General features: G+C 36.1%; 1 protein-coding gene across 1 annotated transcript; it reads left to right on the forward strand.

The window, feature by feature from the left end:
* Positions 1–8,564: 8,564 nt before the first annotated feature.
* On the forward strand, positions 8,565–17,445 carry LOC130223499 (gastrula zinc finger protein XlCGF57.1-like). Its single transcript, XM_056456343.1, has 3 exons — positions 8,565–8,649; positions 12,673–14,007; positions 16,985–17,445. Exons 1-3 carry the CDS (start codon positions 8,565–8,567, stop codon positions 17,443–17,445), a joined length of 1,881 nt encoding a protein of 626 aa, XP_056312318.1.
* Positions 17,446–22,295: the final 4,850 nt, after the last annotated feature.

Below are 22,295 nucleotides of genomic sequence, written 5' to 3' on the forward strand. Positions count from 1 at the left end.
AATAGAGATTTATCTGAAAATGAAGGAAGAGCACTAATGACATGAGGCATTGATAATCACTGGCAAAAACAACAGTAACTCTTAATATTGAATATTCAATTAAAGTTAAATCAATGACCAGTAAAAACAGGACAGAAGTCAGATTAATAATATTATAACTTAAGGACACATAAGACTCAATAATACATTCATTATGAGTAAATTGAATACAGATAAATGTTATATGTTATATACACAAAGAAATATATAGCCTGAACTAATAAACTGAAACTGGAAAAAAAACATGGAAAGAATAAACTCAATGAATGTATCCTCAAATTATGCAGGAATTAAAATACCTTAGGTATTTTAGGAGTCGATTATGCTCAGGCGGAGGCAGTGAAAGCAGTGCTTTTATTTTCAGGGAAATCCACTTGAGCTCCATGAAGGACTGATGTTACTCTCTCCAGTACAGCAGGTATTCTCTTCATTTGCATTCAGCAGAAGAAACTCAAACAGGTTTGGAACAAGTAGAGGATGAGTAAATGACTGAATTGTAATTTTTATGTGAACTACCCCTTTAATGCTTCTGTAAGTAAAGGTAAATTAAATATTATTACTGAAGATATTGCTAAAGAAGGGCAGGAAACGTAGAAAACAGATAATAAGAGACAACAATTCATAGGAAAAAAAGAAACCCTATATAGGCCTATAAAGTTGTAGAAATAGACAAGAAGAGGTCATAATTATGAAGATATTAATAGGAAAGTAATGTGTTGTAGACATGCAAGTCATCAAAAACTGGATTACATACGTTTCTCAAAATTGTCTTAAATGTTTAGATTAAGGTTTGTGTGTGTGTGTGTGTGTGTGTGTGTGTGTGTGTGTGGTGTGTGTGTGTGTGTGTGTGTGTGTGTGTGTGAGAGAGAGAGAGCAAATAAGGCGGTTGGCAACGACTGGATTGAGAATGGTCAGGAGTGGGGAGACGGAAATGATGGATCAGGAAGTGAAGTAGAGGAAATGGAGGGTAGCGAGAGTGGCGAACCATGGACAAACTATAGCGGTAAAAAGCGGAAAAAGAAAAACAAACTAGATAGTGACGAAGAGATGAGATCCAATGTAGTTTGTAGTTTTCTAATCCAAAGTGTTTGTTAGACTAATACAGGAAGGGGCTACATTTGAGGACTGGAGTCCTATACAACTGACGAAAGCTCTGTATAAAGATATTGGGGAGGTAAGATCTGCTAAAAAATTGAGGAATGGATGCTTATTGTTTTCATGTAAGGATGAGGTTCAACAAAAGAAAGCAACTAAAGTAAATAAAATAAATGGTAAAAAAGTGAAATGTTCAGAGGTCTTTGACAGAAAACTTATAAGAGGTGTAATCACGGGCATACCGATCAGTGAATCAATAAACAATGTGATTGAAGGAATAACGAATGTTAAAGTAAAAGAAGCTAAGCGCTTGAAAACAAGATGGAACGGAGCCATAACTGACAGTCTTTCGATAATGCTAACATTTGATGAAACAAAACTTCCTGACAAAGTCTTTATAGGATACATGAGTTATGAAGTCAGAATGTACATTACCGCCACCTGTTAGATGCTACAAATGTCAACGGTTTGGTCACATTGCAGCGGTCTGTAAAGGAAAAATGAGATGTAGTAAATGTAGTGGAGAGCATGACTATGGACAATGTGATAAGAAAGCCAAACTTAAATGTTGCAACTGTGGTGGAGAACATAGTTCAGCATACCGAGGGTGTGAGGTAAATAAAAGAATGCAAGAGGTACAAAGAATAAAAGTCACTCAAGGAATATCTTATGCAGAGGCAACAAAGAAAGTTAGGCCTACAAGGGAACAGACAGTACAGATACCAACAATGAGAGAAGAAAGCAAAGACGTGATCGAATGTAAAAAGTGTGATAAAATAAAGGAAGAAACACTGATTGTGGATAAAAATGACTTTGTTCTTTTTATGGCAGAGGTGATCAACTGTTCAGCACAGACAACAAGCTGCACAGAAAGGATTAAAATAATAGTTAAGGCAGCGGAAAAATACTTGGGCATTAAAGGAATCTCTTGGGAACAGTGAGAAACACATTAAATGAAGAAGTTCAGCAACAACAATCACAAGCATGGGGTGGAACTGCATAATGGTAATAATTATACTGCAGTGGAATGCGAGGAGTTTAATTTCTAATGGTCAGGAATTTAAGAAATATATAGATAATTTAAATGAAAAACCCGATATAGTGTGTGTGCAAGAGTCATGGTTAATATCAAGATTGGATTTTAATATTAAAAGGTACAATGCAGTAAGAATGGATAGGAAAATAGGTAAAGGTGGAGGAATTATTACCTTTATACAAAAAGGTATCCAATATAGAGAAGTAAAGAGAGGGAATGAATTAGAATATATTATTGAAGAGATATGGTCAAGTGAAGGTAATGTAAAAATAATATTTTTTTATAACCCATGTAGAATGTTAGATAGGGAACAGTTGGAAGAGGATTGGGAGAATATTAATGGAAAAACAATCAGGTGTGGAGATTTTAATGGCCACAGTACATTATGGGGAAACAGAAATGACAATAATAGGAAAGTAATTGAAGAATTCATAGAAGAAGAAGAGCTAGTTTGCATTAATGACGGGACAGAAACTAGATTGGATATAGCAAGAGGCACAGAATCAGCAATAGACATTACAATAGTTACAAAAGATATTGCAGATAGATGTGAATGGGAAGTATTAAGAGGTAGTGCAGTTAAAAGTGATCATTACCCAATCAAAACTCTTTAGAATGTGTAAAAGAAATTGAAGTGAGAGAGGAGAAGTGGATTTTAGAAAGAGCAGATTGGGATAAATTTAGGGAAATCAGTGAAGATCGTTTGCAAAAGATTGAGGATAATTTAGATATTGAAAGTATGTGTGTAAGAGTTAGTGGAGGAATAATTGAAGCAGCAAACATGGCAATACCTAAATCTAAACCTAAAATAATTAATCAAATTGTTCCATGGTGGACAAAGGAGTGTAAGAAAGATATAAAGGAGAGAAATAAAGCATTTAAAAAAAATGGAAAGAACACACAACTTTCAAAACCTTATTGAATACAAACAATCACAGGCAATAGTTAAAAAAATCTAAGAAAGAATATTGGAGACAATTTTGTGAGTATATTGGTAGAACAACCCCAGTAGAGAGAGTATGGGGAATGATTAAAAAAAATGAAAGGAAATGGAAAAGAATATGGATATCCAATGCTGATGGATTGGCAGAGGGTTAGTATTAATAATAAAGAGAAAGCAGAAGTCATAACAAGGACATTAGTTTTAGTAAATAGCACAGACAATTTAAGCCAAGAGGAGAAAAGAGGTAAGGAGGAAACTTGTGGATGATATCAGTTTGATTTAGGGAAAGATGAAGAGGACCAGGTACTAAATATAAATTTCTCAGGGACTGAGCTTAGTAGGGCATTAAAGAAATTAGGGAAAACAGCTCCAGGAAGAGATGAAATTTGTTATACTACGTTAGAAAATCTAACTGATAAAGGAAAGGAGGTGCTGTTAAGGTTATATAACAAAATATGGGAAGTAGGGGTTATTCCAATGGAATGGAAGAAGGCAGTTATCATTCCCATTAAAAAGCCTGGGAAAGATCCCAAACAACCAACCAGTTATAGACCGATAGCCTTGACATCGCATATGGAATACTAGGGAACTACCAAAGTGGATTTAGGAAAGGTAGAGGGACAATGGATCCAATTTTAAGGCTGGAGGTTGATATTAAAAAAGCACAAGTAATCAGGGAATCAGTCATAGCCGTATTTTTAGACATAGAGAAAGCTTATGACATGTTGTGGATAGATGGAGTGTTAATTAAACTTGACCAGTTAGGAGCTAAGGGACGTATACTGAGATGGGTTAAAGATTCCTTTCAGAAAGATCTATAATAGTAAAAATAAATGGTACATTTAGTGGATGTTACAGTGTCGAAAATGGTACACCACAAGGAAGCATCATTAGCCCTTTTTGTTTTCTATAATGTTTGATGGGATATTTAAAGAGATAGAAAATAATACAGGAGATGATGGTGCGATTTGGAAAAGAGGGAGAAACATAACATTTATAATGAAGAAAATGCAACAGTTATTAAATACAGTGCAGGATTGGACAGTTAAGTGGGGATTTAGAATATCTCAAGAAAAACAAAAGTAATGCTATTTACCAAAAAGAAAAGGAGGGGAATTAAAATTGAGATTGGTGGGTAAAGAGTTGGAGAATGTTGAATCTTTTAAATATCTGGGACTGTGGTTTGATAGGAGACTCACATGTTAGGACACATATTAGGAAAATGATTGACAAATGTAAGAGAGTGTTAAATGTAATGAGGTGCCTATGTGGTGTAGACTGGGGTACTAGTAGAATGGCATTACAAACACTTTATACACGGGTTGATAGATCAGTGTGTAGGGGAGCTATAACGATGCAGACCACCGATTACTGGAGTCGACACCTGTGATCAGAATCACCTTGATCGAGAGACATTTTGGTCTCTGACCAAAATCAGAAGGTCAGGCCACATTTGTTGCAGTACAGCGCAGGAAGAGGATGCCTTGAGGCTATCGCCTCATGACTGGGTTTATCAGCAGTTAAGTGTCATCGGACCTACTATCCTTGATCAAGTTAACTCAGACGAATGGTAACTGATCACAAGAACATTTTCTTAACAAAGAGCTTATGTTCGACCTAAGGAATGGGGTTTTCAAACCGCCATGCAAGACAGAGAATTGACTGGACTTTGGTCCAAACAGAATCAAAATCCTCTCTGAATTTTATAAACTATCACCAAATGTTAAAGTTCATTAGATCATCCTCAAAACGATGATAGCGACTTTTAATGATTGTCATTTTATTGCTTATGTATAACACTGAATCCTGTCTACATTAACAATGTATTAATCATGTGTAACCATTATGCTTTGATTTATCACAAATATGTCATTATGTATATGTTTGTGAGATGAATGATTGAACCTTTTCCCTTTCTTTCGTTTCTTTTAATTATAGATATGTAAAATGTATTATGTTTCCCTACTTTATGTGTATGCTTAATACTATATGTCTAAGCACCATGGGTCATGAGTGAGTCACGCCAAAGCTGCATGTGCTAACATGGGACTGTCACGCAGATCCACGGACAATGCCTTATAGATCCAGCTCTATTAGGGGACAGAAACGTTAAAACATCATCACCCCAAAACCTCTCTAAGCAGTCGAGCAGCAGCTGTTGAGATGTACCGCTTCCAGGAGAACTCTCCTCCAGGTCCAGTCCAGTCCAGTCGGACTTGGACATTAAGATGGGATGAGACCAACCTCAAACTCCCCATCTTCCGTTCACATCTTCTCTCTTTTCTTTCCGTCAAGAGTCTAGTTAGTTAAGTTGCGTTGCGAAACCAGTCAGCATGACAACAGTTTTGCCTTCTCCAACTTGAACTACCAGATTCACTTCATCAGCAGCCTCAGATACGTTACTTCGACGGCAAACCAACCATCAGTGAACTCACGTGGGAATCCAACTCCACAGAGGGATTTCACCACATCACTAAGGAACGCAAGTACATCTCCAGATCTATGGCTGACACTGGTGTATGACCTGCTAATCATGTTAAATGATAGATAACCCTGTCTGAGAAACAGTAAGGTTGAATTGATTATTTGGTTTCACTTTGGTTAGTTTTACATCCTGAGATTTTACATCACATCTCTCCTATAACTCTTCTTTTCCTTCTAATCCTTGTCTGCAATCGGTATGAATGCATGTGTGTATGTGTTTTGGGTTAGTTTATTTGTTTGTCAATAAAGTGGTCTTTGTATTGAAAGTGGCTGTGTATACTTATGAATCTATTGCCTATACCTAGATCTTGTTATCATGCTTTAATATTAAAGTGTTTTTACTTTATTTGGAATAGCAATATTTGTTTTTGAGTCAACAGCCCTGTCTGTTCAAATGAGCACTGGATGAGTCGTTTTGTTTAGTTCAAGAAAGTTGATTCTTTTGAAGCCGCTTTAAATTCTGTTATATTACCTTTGAGTTAATTTAAAGTTAACGCACTACATAATTGTGTATTACGTGTGCGAGGCACTAGAAGTGATTGACTATGGTTGGATGGTGTATGGATCAGCGGCTAATACAACATTAAAACAGTTAGATAAAATCCAAAATCAAGCACTAAGAGTATGATGTGGAGCCAAGAAAACCACACCGGTAGCAGCAATACAAGTTGAGATGGGAGAGATGCCTTTACACCTTAAAAGAGATCAACTGGCACTAGTATTCTAGGCAAACTTGAAAGGTCATAATGACAATCACATAACACAAACTGTTCTGATGCAGTGCCAAGAACGAGAGAAACAGGATGTTAAAGGTTATGGACGGATAATACGAAGTAAATAAATGATATGGAAATAGACACACTAACATTTCGCCCACTATAGTATTTCCAGTAGTTCCCACATGGCTGCTTGGTGATTTGGGAAGTTGATTTTGAAATAATGAAAGAAAAACAAGAAAGTGAGATTGACAGCAACGAGTAGAAAATTATATAAAGGAAAAATACAATGAGACAACTGAAATATACACAGATGCATCAAGAATTGGACAAAGAGTAGGAGTGTCATACAATATTCCAACGTTAAAGATTGAAACTGCAAAAGTAATAATTTAGCAGTGTATACAGCTGAATTGGTAGCGATATGGTTGGCTCTAAAGTGGGTTGAGGATAATAAACCAATTAAAGTTGTCATTGCATCTGATTTAAGTTCAGCACTTATAAGTATAACACTTTTAGTATCAGAGTCACGGCAGGACATCGTTTATGAAATAGTGCAGATGGGAAATAATCTCAAAATCAGGAGTTATCATATCATTGTTGTGGGTACCAGCACAAATAGGGGTCAGTGTGAATGAGATGGCAGACAAGTTGGCAAAACAAGCAGCACATCAAACTACGATAGACATTAACATCAAATACAGCAAGTCAGAAATCAAAAGTATTGTTAAAACTAAAGTATTGGGGAAAATGGTAACATATATGGAATAATGGAGTACAGGACGTCAATATAACACCATACAGAACAAAGTAGGAAAAGGTAGGGAAACAAGGAAAAGCAAACAGGAAGAAGACAAGTTCACAAGAATGAGATTTAATAACACAGCACTCAATAGTACATTACATATGATCAATAAACATGCAGATGGGATGTGTGAGTGTAATAACAAACAGGAGAGTGTAAAACATGTAATAATGCACTGCCCAACATATCACACAGAAAGAAATAGATTATTCACACAGTTACAGGAAAAACAAGTGGAACCTAACATAGAGACTAGCTTAAAATTGAGCACGGATGATGTGTGTTTTAGATAAGATTATAACATTTTGAAAGACACAGGGTTAAGTAATATAATTTAGTGTATAGCAAAACAGTTATCTATGGTAGCTGTAATATGCAGAAGGAAGGGAATGTATGTATATAATATATATATATATATATATATATATATATATATATATATATATATATATATATTTTTTTTTTTTTTTTATATGTGTGCATATATATATATATATATATATTTTTTTTTATATGTGTGCATATATATATATATATATATATATATATATATATATATATATATATATATATATATATATATATATATATAAATTGTAGTGCTTTGTTTCATTATAAGAAATACATGGGTTAGTTAACTCCTGAATCACACTCCATCCAGATGGTAGCGGTAATGCTCCAAAAGCTAGTTGCCAACCGCCAAAAAAAACACAAGAAGAGGAAGAAGTGGCAAAAAAGGTAAAAAAAAAAAAAAAAAAAAGACTTTTGTTTTGGCGTGGCGTGTGACGTCATAAGCCCGCGCAGCTCCCGCGTTGTGATTCAACTGGAGAAAGGTTTGTTTTGAAGTGTTTACACATATAAAGCGATTGATTAAAGTTTCATTTTTTTTAATTCAGTGGTAAATAATGTACCTGCTGTTGACAATATTATTTTAACCCTTTAAACAACAAGTACTCTTTACTACAGTAATGAGGACTATTGTTTGAGTAAAGATAGGATAAACTTTTTGTACCAGAGAGGGAATTGTCTTGTGCAAAAAAAAGAGCTACAACATTTCTGTAAGCAGACAATAAAGTAAATAAAACAACTAAACAATAAAGAAACAACATACCTAAAATTCGAGAGATGTGTGTAATAAGTGTTTTAATGAAGGTTTAATTTATTAAATAGCATAATGTCTATGTTAAACAGCATAAAGTAAACATCACTATATATAAGAATGGGAGTACTAATTTTAATCAGCTCATTTATGGCTATTGTTTCTTACTCAGACTTACCTGATTTCTTTTTGTCAATTACTCTCATATAAAGAAACTGTTGAAGCAAGTGTTGAAGAGAAGTTATTTTGTTTCTGTTCATTGTTTTGTTCATTTTAAACAGGATAAAGTGTCCAAACGCAGAGAAAAACTCCTGCTGAAGCGACCTGATCTCCACACTGTTATAAAGATGGCGTTATTAAAGTGGAGACTGAAGACCCTGAAGATTGAAGAAACATTCACAGTCAAACAGGAAGATCTGCAGGAACAAACAGGTTGATTTTCATTCTCAAAGACCAACTCAGTCATTTGATCCTCATTCAGATATATTTTAATAATAAGAATACTAAATTAAATCATCTTGCAGCCCTGAGTGTGCTGCCTAGTTCTCCTAAATGCACATAAACACTCAGGAGCTATGTTTCCATCCAAAAGGCAAATAAACTTTATGCGCAAAACTGGATTATCGCATAAAAGACGTGTGAATAAAGCAGCGTTTCCATTCAAAGAGTCAAAGTAAACAAAATAGTCACTTCCTGATTAACTGGCGCCAAATATCAACAGTAAAAATGGAATTTGCTGTGATAGAGAGAAGCTGCCTCAATCTTTTCTTCATCTAATAAATGACTTGCGCCTCAGAAGGCAATCCTGACACGCAGTGAAGCGCGGTGGCGTTTGAAGGTGTCAGATGCGGAGCACAGACGCTCTTGATTATGGAGGTCATTAATAATATAATAACACTCAGACTTAAACGGTAAGGTGTTTTAGAATGACCAAAACAACAGTTCAGATGGTTCTACAGTGTGCTCAGCCTGCTGATTTGTCCATTTACACACATTTTTATCATCACATGATCTCTAATAACAAAATCACATGACCTTTTTTAATGCGCATACTGAAATTTGTTCGGTAAAAGTGTTTCCATTGTGATTTATGCGCATCTTTTCTTATCCAATAAAAAGTTTATCCTACTCAGTTATGCGCATATGTGCATTTTCAAAATTTATACGCAGCATGACGTTTCCATCAACCGTTTTTTTATGTGCATATGCAAAATAAGTGGATGGAAACAGCCATTGAAAGACATGAATGGGTTTCTTTCGTTACTTGTTCTCTTGTCTTTTGTCATTCTTTTATGTATTATTAGTCTCCCATTTTCTCTACCCTCTTAAGGTTATTGCTTTTCTTATTCTCCTACTGTTTGTAAAGCGTCCTTGAGCACTGGCACTATATAAAATAAATAAAAATAATAAATAAAAATGTTTAACTGAGCTGACGATATTTGACCTACAGTATTCTCATAGAAGACATCTGCTATTACAGTGAAAGTGTCGGCTTAGTACTTTCCATTTGCATATGTCACGTTGATCACAATCCATTTTTTCCATCAACTTCTTTGTTTAATCTTGTTTTTAGTAGTTGTTATTTACTGAAATATTGTGTTGTAGGTCTTAAATCTTATTTAAACAAGTCTTTATTTTCCTTTGTTTATGTTTTGCTACCCAATTTGTCCAAAACCCTTTTTCATCAACTTCTTTATGAGTTTAAAGTTGTTTTAGTAGTTGTTACTAGTTCTCACAGATAGTATCTGAGTTAGAATAACATCGTTATTATAATAACTAATTGCCAGGGCTATTGTGTTTAAACAGAGTTCTGCGGGGTCTTAAAATGTCTTAAATTCCAAAATCACAATTTTAGGCCATAAAAAGTCTTAAATTTACTGAAATATTGTGTTGTAGTTCTTAAATCTTATTTTAAACAAGTCTTCATTTTCCTTTGTTCATGTTTTGCTACCAAATCTGGCCAAAACCCATACAATCACCAACAATCCATCTCAATAAAACTTTAAACTTTTCATTTAAAAAGGTCATTTTAACTCTATTTATCATAATAATTTCATTATTTTCTTTACAATAACATTTGTTTAAACATGCTTCATGTATTTACTGCTGAGGACATCGACCTGGACAGATTGTTGTGTATAGATTTAGTTTATTATTTTTAAAACTTTTAAAGCATTTGTTCATTTTTATTATTTTTTAAAAGAAAGTTTATTTTGGAAAAAAGTGTGTGGATACAAGTAGAGCTTGCTTATTTTTACACAATATTTAAGATCTTTTGCTAAGAAATATCTAAAACAATAAATAAAAGTTATATATATATATATATATATTTAATTTTTTTAATTAATTTATTATTGTTTTATTAAATGCATTAAATTATATTATTTTTTTGATAGGGCAAATAAAAATCTTTTCCATCTGGGCCATTTGAAAAATTCCTTAGCCTTTAGCCCTTTATGAGTCTAACATTTCAGTCATAATGGTCTTAAAAAGTCTTTAAAAGTCTTAAATTTATCTTGGTGAAACCTGCAGAAACTCTGGTTTAAAGTATGTCAGAAAGCGTGGATGTCCCCAATATTAAATATGCTGAATGAAATGGACACTAAAATAATTAATTGTTATAAAACATTGTACAGTATTCTAAACTATATGATGTTGCTGTGGGACGACGTGAGACAAAACTAACAAATTATAGTGGAACAATAACGTTTAGCTTTGCACTGACTACAACTGGCCAACAAACTAGTCTAAATGACTTTTGCTGCTTAAGAAATGGATTACAGCATGCTGATGATATGCAAATATTTGAGTGTAAAGTTCGTCAATATTCACCATATTGTTCACGTACCAGCAGGTGCCGCCATTGGAATCTTTTTGCTTGAGACTTTTTTTAAGGAATGAATTTTTAGATCTTAAAAACAGTGTTATGCTGCTTAGGCATGGGACGATAACCGTTTTCATGGTATCCCCCGGTTTGAAAAAAACTTGAGGTTTTAAAACCGCCAATATTTTCTGCTGTACCGTCCCTACGGTATATGTAAGGTTTTTTACATTTTTTTTTTAAGTTTTAGGACAACAGTATCTCCAGCAGAAAAGATATCCAAAGATACCGTTTTAAATGGTAAAGAAATCTGTTTTTGAAACAAATGAAGACAGCAGAAGTCAATGATGCATTTGAATTATTCAGCCTAACATATTTACTGCTCCAACATACTTAAAAAAATTTCTCAAATGAAAATATTTTGTGTTTAAAGGGAAAAAAGTGTTTGTTTTTTACCCAGACATTTAAAAGAATATATTTTAGAGCAGTAATCACAGTACTGTGAAACCGTGATATTTTTATTCAAGGTTATCACACTGTCAGGATCTTATATTGGCCCATGCCTAAAGCTGCTTGATGTTGCAAAGTCAAATTTTCTAATTGGATTGTTTTTCTTTGTATGTGTAGTCATGAAGACACTTGTTTAAGTAGCCTGTTTTTGAAAGAGAGGTAACTTTAACTCGGAGTCAGTCACCGTGGTCACTTACTCTGTGAAACTAACCTGGTCAGAAGCAGGTTTTATTCTCTAAATAAAGTTTCTGTCGGTCTCCTCCACTTTTTTTTTTAAAGATGAAGCAGTTTTTCTCGCTTAGCCTTTCATTTCCAGCCACCTATTTTTATATGCATTTTGGATAGGCTATGAGCATAAAATTGGTTGATGGAAACGTCATGATGCACATAACTTTTGAAATATAGGCATAAAAACATGCGCATAACTGAAAAGGACAAACTTTTTATTCGATAAGAGAAGATAAACTTACGTAAACTACGCAACCACTTTTACTGAACAAATTCCAGTATGTGTGTTAAAAAAGATTTGTTATAAGAGATCATATGATGATGAAAATGTGTGTGAATGCACAAACCAGCAGGCTGAGCATACTGTAAACCATCTGAAATGTTGTTTTGGTCATTCTAAAAGGTCTGAACCGTTTCAGTATTAATGTTAATATATTATTAATTGCCTCCAGAGTGTCTGTTCTCAGCTTCTTATGGCTTCAAACGTCACCACGTGTTCATTGTGTGTCGGCATTGTCCTCTAAGGTAAAAAGTCATTTATTAAATAAAGAAAAGATTCATGTAGCTTCTTCTATCACAGTAAATTCTGCTTTTACTGTTGATATTTGGCACCAGTTAATCAGGAAGTGACGATGTTGTTCTCTTTAATTCATTGGATGGAAACGCTGCTTTATTTGCACATCTTTTATGTGATATTCCAGTTTTGCACATGAAGAAGATATTTTTTAAAAATCTATAAAAAAACTTAGCTTACTGTGTTCCACAATAAAGGAAATGTTTAAAACCACTAGACGGAGAGTAAATGGTAAGGTCATTTTAATATTTGGGTAAAAACATCCATTTCTTGCTTGTCACTTTGAGCCTTCATACTAAAGTTAACTTTTTTTTTTTTTTAGACCTGATGGTACTGAAAGAAGAGACTCATCAACAGAATGAAATAGAAGAGAAACAGCAGAAACCCCCAAAAATAATGACTGATGAAAAACCTACACTGACTAAAAAGACTTCATCACACGGAAGACCTCGGAAATCCAAATCTGGGTGTAATTTTAGCTGTAAACAGTGTAGAAAGAGTTTCAGTCAAAAGTCAAGCCTTGATGTTCACATGAAAGTTCACACTAGGAAGAAACCTTGCACTTGCAAACAGTGTGGAAAAAGCTTCAATAGTACAGGAAACTTAACCAGGCACATGAGAATTCACACTGGGGAGAGGCCGTACATGTGCCAACAGTGTGGAAAAAGCTTCTATCATGCTGGAAACTTGGCAGAGCACATGAGAATTCATACCGGAGAGAAGCCTTACTCTTGCCCTCAGTGTGGAAAGAGTTTTAGGCAAAATGGCACCTTTAAAGTCCACATGAGAATTCACACTAGGGAGCAACCTTACAGCTGCGAGCAGTGTGGAAAGAGTTTTGGTCAAATACAAGACTTTAAAACCCACATGAGAATTCACACCGGAGAGAAGCCTTTCAGCTGTAAACAGTGTGGAAAGAGTTTCAGAAAAAAGCCAAACCTTGATGTTCACATGAGAGTTCACACTGGGGAGAAACCAAACACCTGCAAACAGTGTGGAAAGAGTTTTAGTCGAAAACAAAGCCTTAAAACCCACATGAGAATTCACTCTGGGGAGAGGCCGTACACATGCCAACAGTGTGGAAAAAGCTTCTATAATCCAAGAAGCCTTGCACTGCACATGAGAATTCACACTGGGGAGAGGCCGTACACATGCCAACAGTGTGGAAAAAGCTTCTATAATCCAAGAAGCCTTGCACTGCACATGAGAATTCACACTGGAGAGAAGCCTTTCAGCTGTAAACATTGTAGAAAGAGTTTCAGTCTAAAGCAGAACCTGAATGTTCACATGAGAGTTCACACTAGGGAGAAACCTTACACCTGTGAACAGTGTGGAAAGAGTTTTGGTAAAAAACAAGACCTTGAGATCCACATAAGGATTCACACTGGAGAGAAACCTTACACATGCACAGAGTGTGGTAAAAGTTTCCCATATAAAAGCACACTCAAACACCACATGATAAGTCACACCGGACAGAAGCCGTTTGTATGTGCTCAGTGTGGAAAGAGCTTCACAACCAAAGGTAGCCTCAAGAACCACATGGATGGTCACACTGGAACCATAGTGTTCACATGTGATGAGTGTGGAAAGAGTCTCACACGCAAAGACACCATTAAGCAACATATGAAGACTCACTCAGGAGAGCGTTTTAGATGCAGTGAGTGTGGAAAGGGCTTTAAACATAAAAGAAGCCTCAGCGCTCACCTGAAGCTTCACAATGGAGAGCAGCGTCCTCAAAAATGAGGCCTTGTCCACACAAACACAGGTATATTCAAAACGGCGGCTTGTTCATGTAGTTTAGCTGTTCATTCATGTGAAGTTTATTTATAAATGTGAAGTTTATTTTCCCCGGGTTCTCATATTTCCTCCCACAGTCCAAAACACACAAGCTAAGTAAACTGAACATTCTAAATTGGCAGCATAGTCGAGCTCTTAGTAAGCCGTATATCTCTCTTTAGCCATTCCTATATGTGTAATTGAAACAAGTCTGAACAGAAACAAGTCTGGGGAGTTCATCAAGATCTACCTGACCTCAAACTCCCCTCTCACCCTGCTTACGAGAGGGAGCCCAGGCCTCGAGGATCTTATGAGCTTAGGGCTCTCTCCCGGGACAGCAAACAAGTGTGAACTTTTGAATACATATCAAGTTACTGATAATGAAACCCTTTGAACACCTGAAGATGTAAACTCAATAGCTGAAGAGGGGTGAAGATTTTGACAACTGTTTTGTAGTGTAGATCAGGGCACACAGTTCAGTACCAGGTTGTGAGAGTTGCTACCGGGCTACAAGAATGCAAAATAACTCTATATGTTGATAGATTGTGTGGCTTGTTTCACATGCAAACAAGTATCTGCATCTGAAAAGGTGTGAACCAAATGACCTACAGGGACTCAAAAGTTGTGACCCAACCACAGCAGTTGGGTAATCTCCGAGGGGTTACATCCTTTGTTACAAAGTAGAGTCTCGCAGGCAGTACTTTGGATTAAGTTACTTGAAGACCGACGACTTCAGAGGATCTGCACTATTCCTTGTCTATAATAAAGTCTTCTTGTCATAAGAACTTTGGTCAGCTTACTTATTTTATGTATTAGAGTCATCTAAACATTGGTAAGCCACCCAAGAATGGTTAAGCCAAATACAGCAAAATTTGACAATGTTTTTCAACTTTATTATGAACCGATATCCCTATTTGTGCTCATTGCACACACTGTAAAAACTGCAGGGTTCTACACAAATCTTTCATGTTCTCACAACACAAATTAAATGAACTTAACACTTAACAAATTTATGTGGATTGAACATAAAAAAATTAAGTTGTCCCAATGATATTTCAAGAATCGTGTTATTTCAGCTCATTTTAATTAGGTAGTTTGAACAAGTAAAAAATACATACATATTTTTGAGTGCCCTTGCAAATAGTTTATTAATTTACCAATCAAATGGTCAGCTCTGAACAGAATTAGAACGATTAGGGAGGAGAAAATGTTTAGGGAGATGCAGGGAACACTGTTCTACACCCTTACATTGTTTTTTTGAACATTCACATTGTCTAATTGAGTAAACAAACACTGATTTACCTCCGATTTTGGGCTTTTGTCTGCAATTTCAAAAAACTTGTTGGCGAATGAAAGTCAGCCTAAACTCGTGCAGTGTGAACTCGCCATAAGGCAATGACAGTGACCGACCAATGCAGACTCCCTAAAGCCCTGTTCAGACTACACAATGCCATTTGCCAGTAACGACAGATCAGATTTGTGTCAGGTTATGAGATTTTGACTTGATCAAATCTTGATGTGTTGTGGGTAAGAAATGAAGACTTTGGTTACAAAACACGACACATTTATTTTGATGGACTAATTTGAGAAAAGAAACAAGTTTTCTTTCCGTAGACAACTGGCTGCCTTTAAAGCTACGTTCATGTGAAAACTCCCACATTACTACAAATAAATCAGTGTATGGGAAACCCAGTGTCGCTATTGTGAATGAGAACATGAGTGATTTGTTAGCTTACATGCTAATTTCAGTACTCAACAGACTACTGAAGGACTGCAGCTATCTGTTCATTCAAATTATTATTAATATGCAATACATATTGTACTGATCATGTGCACTTAACGGTAATATATTAGTGCTGGGCCGTTATCGGCGTTAATAACGGCTGCGTTAATGCAAGACTCTTATCACACGATAAAAAAATTATCGCCGTTAATCTATTCTCAAAGTTATGTTGGGAGCTGGGTCTATACTATGCAAGCTATCATGTATTAGCGCAGATGTAATCCTGGCCGAATTGCACTGTAGGTGGCGAGAATGAGTCTACGAACCTGTGTGTATTCCTACTGTGAAATTACCACCTCAAAAACGTGACATGCTAACATGGATGTGGCTACGAAGCCTCCGGGTTTGCTTCAGGGACAATTTATTTTTAAGAAGCTTCCCAATGGAAACCTGGACAAAACTAAGGTTGTTTGCACCTTGTGCAATGCAAAATTAGTTTACTGTAGGAGTTCTTCCAGTCTCAGGTACCACCTAAACGCAAAGCATCCCTTAGCTAATGCAGAAGATGTCAGGCCAAGCACTGATGTAGTGCAGGGGAAGAGTTGTCGTCAAACTACTATGTTTGAGTGCAACCGAGGCAAGACGTCAGCACAGCTCTATCAACCAAGTTAACTAATCTCTATGCTCAGTGGATTGCCACCTGCTGCCATTCCATCAGCATGGTTGAAGATGATGGGCTCGAGCTTGTTCTCCAGGCGGACATAGGTGACCCATCTTACAAACTACCTGCGAGGCGAACTATCATGAGGAGAATACATGACCAGCATGCCGCAGAGAAAGCCGCAAGAGACGAGACGATGGTAGAGGCAAGGTGTGTAGCACTGACTAGGGACCATTTGACATCTGTCAACAATGATAACTACCACGTCGTTACTGTACACATCATTGATTCCAGCTGGGAACTTCACTCCTTCGTTTAAGGTAGGCTACGTTGTATAATTTTAAATGACATAATTTAATTACTTAGCTTATTGATTATCACGAATTACCACCACATTATGTTTGCTTCTTGATGATTGCTAGTTGTTTACTACTATTAGTGAACTTACTCTGATCTACTTTGTCTTCTCGTTAGGTGTGATGAAAACAGAGGAGCGTCACTTTGCAGACGCGTGTGCCAGGCAGTTTCTCGATGTCGCTAATCAGTGGGGGATAGCTGACAAAATCAGCACTATTGGAACAGACAGCGCTCCTAATATGATGGCAGCAGGGAGGATACTGCCATTCGAGCATTTGCCCTGTGTTGCGCATGTTGTACAGAGAGCTATTGTAATGTCACTTCGGGAAGGTGGTTTTGATGGTGCACTGGCCAAGTGTTGTAAAGTTGTCGGACATTTCAAACACAGTCCGGCCAACTCGGATGAGCTAAATGTCCAGCAAGCCTCCCTTGGACAAGTTCAGGAGTCACTCGTGCAAGATGTTCCAACACGGTGGAATTCCACCCTTGAGATGATCAAGCGTGTGAGGCGCAACAGAGACGCACTGCACACAACGCTCTCAGCAGAAGCACAATCTGGCCCTCCCAACAAATGCTGAATATGAGAAGTTGGCAAATCTAGAGAAACTGCTGGAGCCATGCAGGTATGGTCTACAAAGATAGTGTGTTAATGAATTGGCATACAAGTTCTTTTGAAGGTCACTTTCTATTTAAGAAACATGTGCCCTTATATGTAAATTGATTGAAACTTTAAAAATGTGTTATCTCAGTTAAATGAATCAGTCATGAATTATTTATTGGTCTCTCTCTCTCTCTCTCTCGGGTTTCCGTTTGTGTGTGAGTGTGTGCATGGAGAGCTTGCGTCTCTTTTTTGTTTGATAATTACATGGTTGTGGGAATCTTGTCTTTTCTATCTACACGCATGTAAAAGGTAAGACATCATTTATTGATTATTTGTTTCTAGATACGTTAAGAATTTAATGACAGTGGTATTGATTGAAAATTTCGCGGCAAATGGCGTCCGTAGTGACGCCGCCGCTGTCCATTGGACACGGGGTTCGGTTTATTACGGAACCCGGGGTTACAATGGATAAGGCTTTGCTTGCGGTAGGTGAACAGGTTGGTTATGATAACATAGCTTATGCATCTAGAATGAATAAAGCTACTGTTGTTTTTTTGAAAGAAGAGGCTTTTGTCTACACTCTGATTGAGAATGGGGTGTTCATCAATAATATGTTAGTTCAAGTATCACCGTTATCGGTGCCTTCAACTAGAGTGGTTATTTCAGGAGTTCCACCGTTTATTCCAAATGAATTGATTGAACAGGAATTGCGTAGGTTTGGTAAATTTGCAAGTGGTATTAAAACGGTGACTCTTGGATGTAAAGATGCTCGTTTAAAACATGTAATCTCGCTAAAGAGGCAAGTGTTCATGTTTTTGGAATCTCAGACACAGTCATTGGATGTTTCTTTTAACATCAAGCGCGGAGGGGGATATTATACGGTGTATGCTAGCTCGGGGACTATGAAGTGTTTTGACTGCGGAGATGTGGGGCATAAACGTCTTTTCTGTCCCCATAGGGAGCAAGTAGAGCGTGTGGAAAGATCTGATGAAAAAACGATTGAAGGAGATAAAGATGATGTAGCATCAGGCAGTAGTTGTACTACACAGAACGAACAGGCATCTAATATGGCTAATGAGTTGGAAGTTCACAACGCTAGCAGTGAAAATAATGTTGTTGAACATTCAGAGCAGATGACTTTGGTGGATGATAAGGTGAGCACAAAAAGTGCTGAAAAAAAAGGAGCAAGAAGGAATGTTACTGATGATGTAGGTGAAGTTGTGCCAGACATGCAGGAGACTGTGGTTGTTAACGAAAGGAAGGACATATAAAACAATGCCGATCAATATTCGAAATAATGCAGAAAGTGATGCAGATGATTTGGAACAGATTGAGTCAGGTGGAGAAGGGTCTGAAGGGGTAGGTAGGTCGAGAGAGCTTTATTCATTAGAGGAGATTGATAATTTCCTTGATGAAACTTTTGGACAGTCTGTGAAGGTTGAAGATTACTTTGATGACATTAAAAAATTCATCAGGTCGGTTGCGCTTTTACAAAAAACAGTTTGTCTTGATTTGCTAGATGATAAGAAACGTTTTAGATTGAGAAAACATGTTACGAATTTAAACAAAGTCTCAAATTTAAATAGAACTCGAAAAGGTAAAAGGGTCCTTGCAAAATATAAGTGATGTCTGTCTTTAGTGTGTCACATGGTTGGGTATACTTTTGTTTCTGTCTGTCCCTTTCTCTTATAATATTGATGGGTAGTTTGAGAATTGTCTCTTTAAATATTAATGGAGGGAGGGATAAGCAGAAAAGAGAAATGGTAAAGCAAATAGTAAATATTAATAAACTTGATGTGATATTTCTTCAGGAGACACATAGCACTGCGAAAGATGAAGTTGAATGGGGGTATAAATTGGGGAGGTCAAGTATTTTTAAGTCATGGGAGTAATGTTAGTGGAGGTGTGGCTGTGCTTTTCGCTAAAAGTTTAAAAGTAAATATTTTGAATTGTCTTACAATTGTTAATGGTCGAGGTTTAATGGTTAAAGCTGAAATAGAAGGTTTAAGTTATTTGTTTATTATATGTTTATTCACCTAATATTGGGACTGAAAGAGTGGAATTTTTTTAAAGTATCAAAGAAAGTTTAGAGCAACGTGTTTGTGACTACATGATTTTAGGTGGAGATTGGAATTGCACTGTCGATTTTAATAATGATAGACTTAGTGAAGAGCCTCATTTACAATCTAGTAAAAGCTTAAAAAAAATATTGTTTCAGTTTGATTTAGAAGATGCATGGAGAATTAAATTTCCTAAAGACAAGCAGTATACATGGGTGAAGGTAGTAAATGGGAAGGTGAGTGCAGCTAGGCTTGACAGATTTTATGTGTCACAAGGGCTTAAACATAAACTAATTGATAGCTCTATTAGACCAGTGGGCTTTACAGATTATCATCTTATTACTGTGAATCTTTTGTTAAAGCAAGAAGTTAATAGATCTCAGTGGCATTTTAATAATAAGTTACTTAAAGATGAGTTTTTTTGTGAAAGTTTTAAGATTTTTCGGGATACATAGATAGAAAGAAAGAAAGAAAGAGTGCTTTTAAATCTTTAAATCAGTGGTGGGAGATTGGGAAAGCTCAAATTAGAGTTTTTTTGCCAACAATATACCTCTTTTTCATCAGTTTAGTTAAAACACGCTATAGAAGTGGTTAAAGTGGAAATAACAAGAATTGAAAACAAGTTTTTAAATGATGAAGAGACTGGGCACAATAATGAAGAGCTGCACACAAAAAGACTGGAGTTAAGCTCCCTGTTACAGGAAAGAGTGAAAGGAGCTCTTGTGAGGTCACGATATACGCAACTAAAAGATATGGATGCTTCAAGTACTTTCTTCTTTAATTTGGAGAAAAAGTCAGCGAGAGATCAGTATATGACATGGATCCATAAGATGGATCTTTAACAACAGATGGTGAGAAGATGAGAAGTTGTGCCATAGACTTTTATACCAAGCTATATGAAAAAGACAAATGCAATGAGCAGTGCGTTCTGGAACTTTTAGAAGATCTCCCTCAACTTACTACTACAGAACAAGTTGAACGGGATACAGAATTGAGTTATGAAGAACTTACTCTTGCTGTTAATCAGCTGGTTTCTGGACGTGCCCCGGGAATAGATGGATTGTCTATTGACTTTTATAAACATTTTCAGGAGTACATCGGACCTGAATTGTATGAGGTTTTAAAGAGCTCTTATGAAGAAAATGCACTACCTTCCTCATGCAGAAAAGCTATTTTGACATTGTTGCCTAAAAAAGGAGATTTAACCGAAGTAAAGAATTGGAGACCTGTTGCTCTGTTATGTACAGATTATAAAGTGCTTTCAAGAGCCTTGTCTAATAGGTTAAAACCTTTTATAGGTTTAATTGTACACATGGACCAAACTTATTGTATCCCAGATCGGACTATAACAGATAACTTGTTTTTAATGAGAGATGTGATGGGTGTATGTAAAGTTTATAATCAGAGGGTTGGAATTTTATCATTAGATCAGGAGAAAGCCTTTGATAGAATAGATCATGAATTTTTGTTTTCTGTTCTTAAGGCTTTCGGTTTTGGAGAGAAGTTTACAACATGGCTGAGTCTTCTTTATAATAATGCTTCTTGTATGGTTAAGATAGGAGGGGCATTAGTCGGCCTATAACAATAAGAAGGGGAATAAGACAAGGCTGTCCTATTTCTGGACAACTTTATTCTTTATGTATTGAACCTCTTCTATGTTATTTAAGAAAGCATTTGGCTGGTTTTAGTTTATCATCTTCTGTAAATGAATCACCTTTAGTTGTTTCTACTTATGCTGACGACATTAATATATTTATCACAAATGACAATGATGTATTTGAAACTGTTAAAGCTTTAAAAGTGTATGAAAAAGCCTCTTCATCAAAGGTTAATTGGGATAAAAGTGAAGCTTTAATAATAGGTCAATGGAGAGAGGAAAATATTCCTAAGTTACCAAGTGGGTTGAAGTGGGGGAAAATTGAATTAAAATTTTGGGTGTTTTTCTGAGCACAGAACAATTTTAAGAAAAAATTTGGGAAGGGATAATGGAGAAGGTATCTGTGAAATTTGCCAAATGGAAATGGTTGATCCCTCAGATGTCATATCGTGGATGGGTTTTAGTAGCAAACAATTTGGTTGCTTCTATGCTTTGGCATAAAGTTATGGTTTTAAATCCACCTAAGTGTTTGATTGAAAAGGTGCAGAAAGAAATTTTGGATTTTTTTTGGTCAGGGTATCATTGGATTAGAGCTGCTGTACTCTATATTCCTCTCTGTGAGGGAGGTCAAGGTCTTGTTGACTTAACTTCTAGAATAGCAGCTTTTAGATTAAAAACTGCACAAAGATTTTTATATGGAAATAGTTTGAGATGGCATGAAACTGCGAAATTGCTTTTACAGAAGGCAGGGAAGTTGGGGTATGATAAACAACTTTTTTGCTGAACCCTGAAAAGGAACATATTTCAGATCTAACATCCTTTTATGATTCAGTATTGCAGGCGTGGCAAGTTTTAAAAGTGTCAAGAGATCCTAAATTTTTTTCAGGAATGTGGATCTTTGAAGAGCCACTTTTTTATAATGATTTTTTGAGTGTAAATTCTTTAAATTCTGACAGTATTCGTGTGGCATTGAGAGAGGCCGGCTGTACAAAGTTGGGCCATTTACTAAAAGCTATGCAGTCTTCTATTACCGTTCTGAGCCAATTGGTGAAAATAAGATCAGAAAGACTAATGAAAAGAATTGTTGTAGAAGTGTATGAATCCCTGCCAAACTCAATACGGGATTTTATTAAGGATAATGATCTGATTAATCAGTGGGAAGATGGATGT

Source organism: Danio aesculapii, chromosome 4, assembly GCF_903798145.1.
Source record: "Danio aesculapii chromosome 4, fDanAes4.1, whole genome shotgun sequence".
Lineage (NCBI taxonomy): Eukaryota > Metazoa > Chordata > Actinopteri > Cypriniformes > Danionidae > Danio > Danio aesculapii.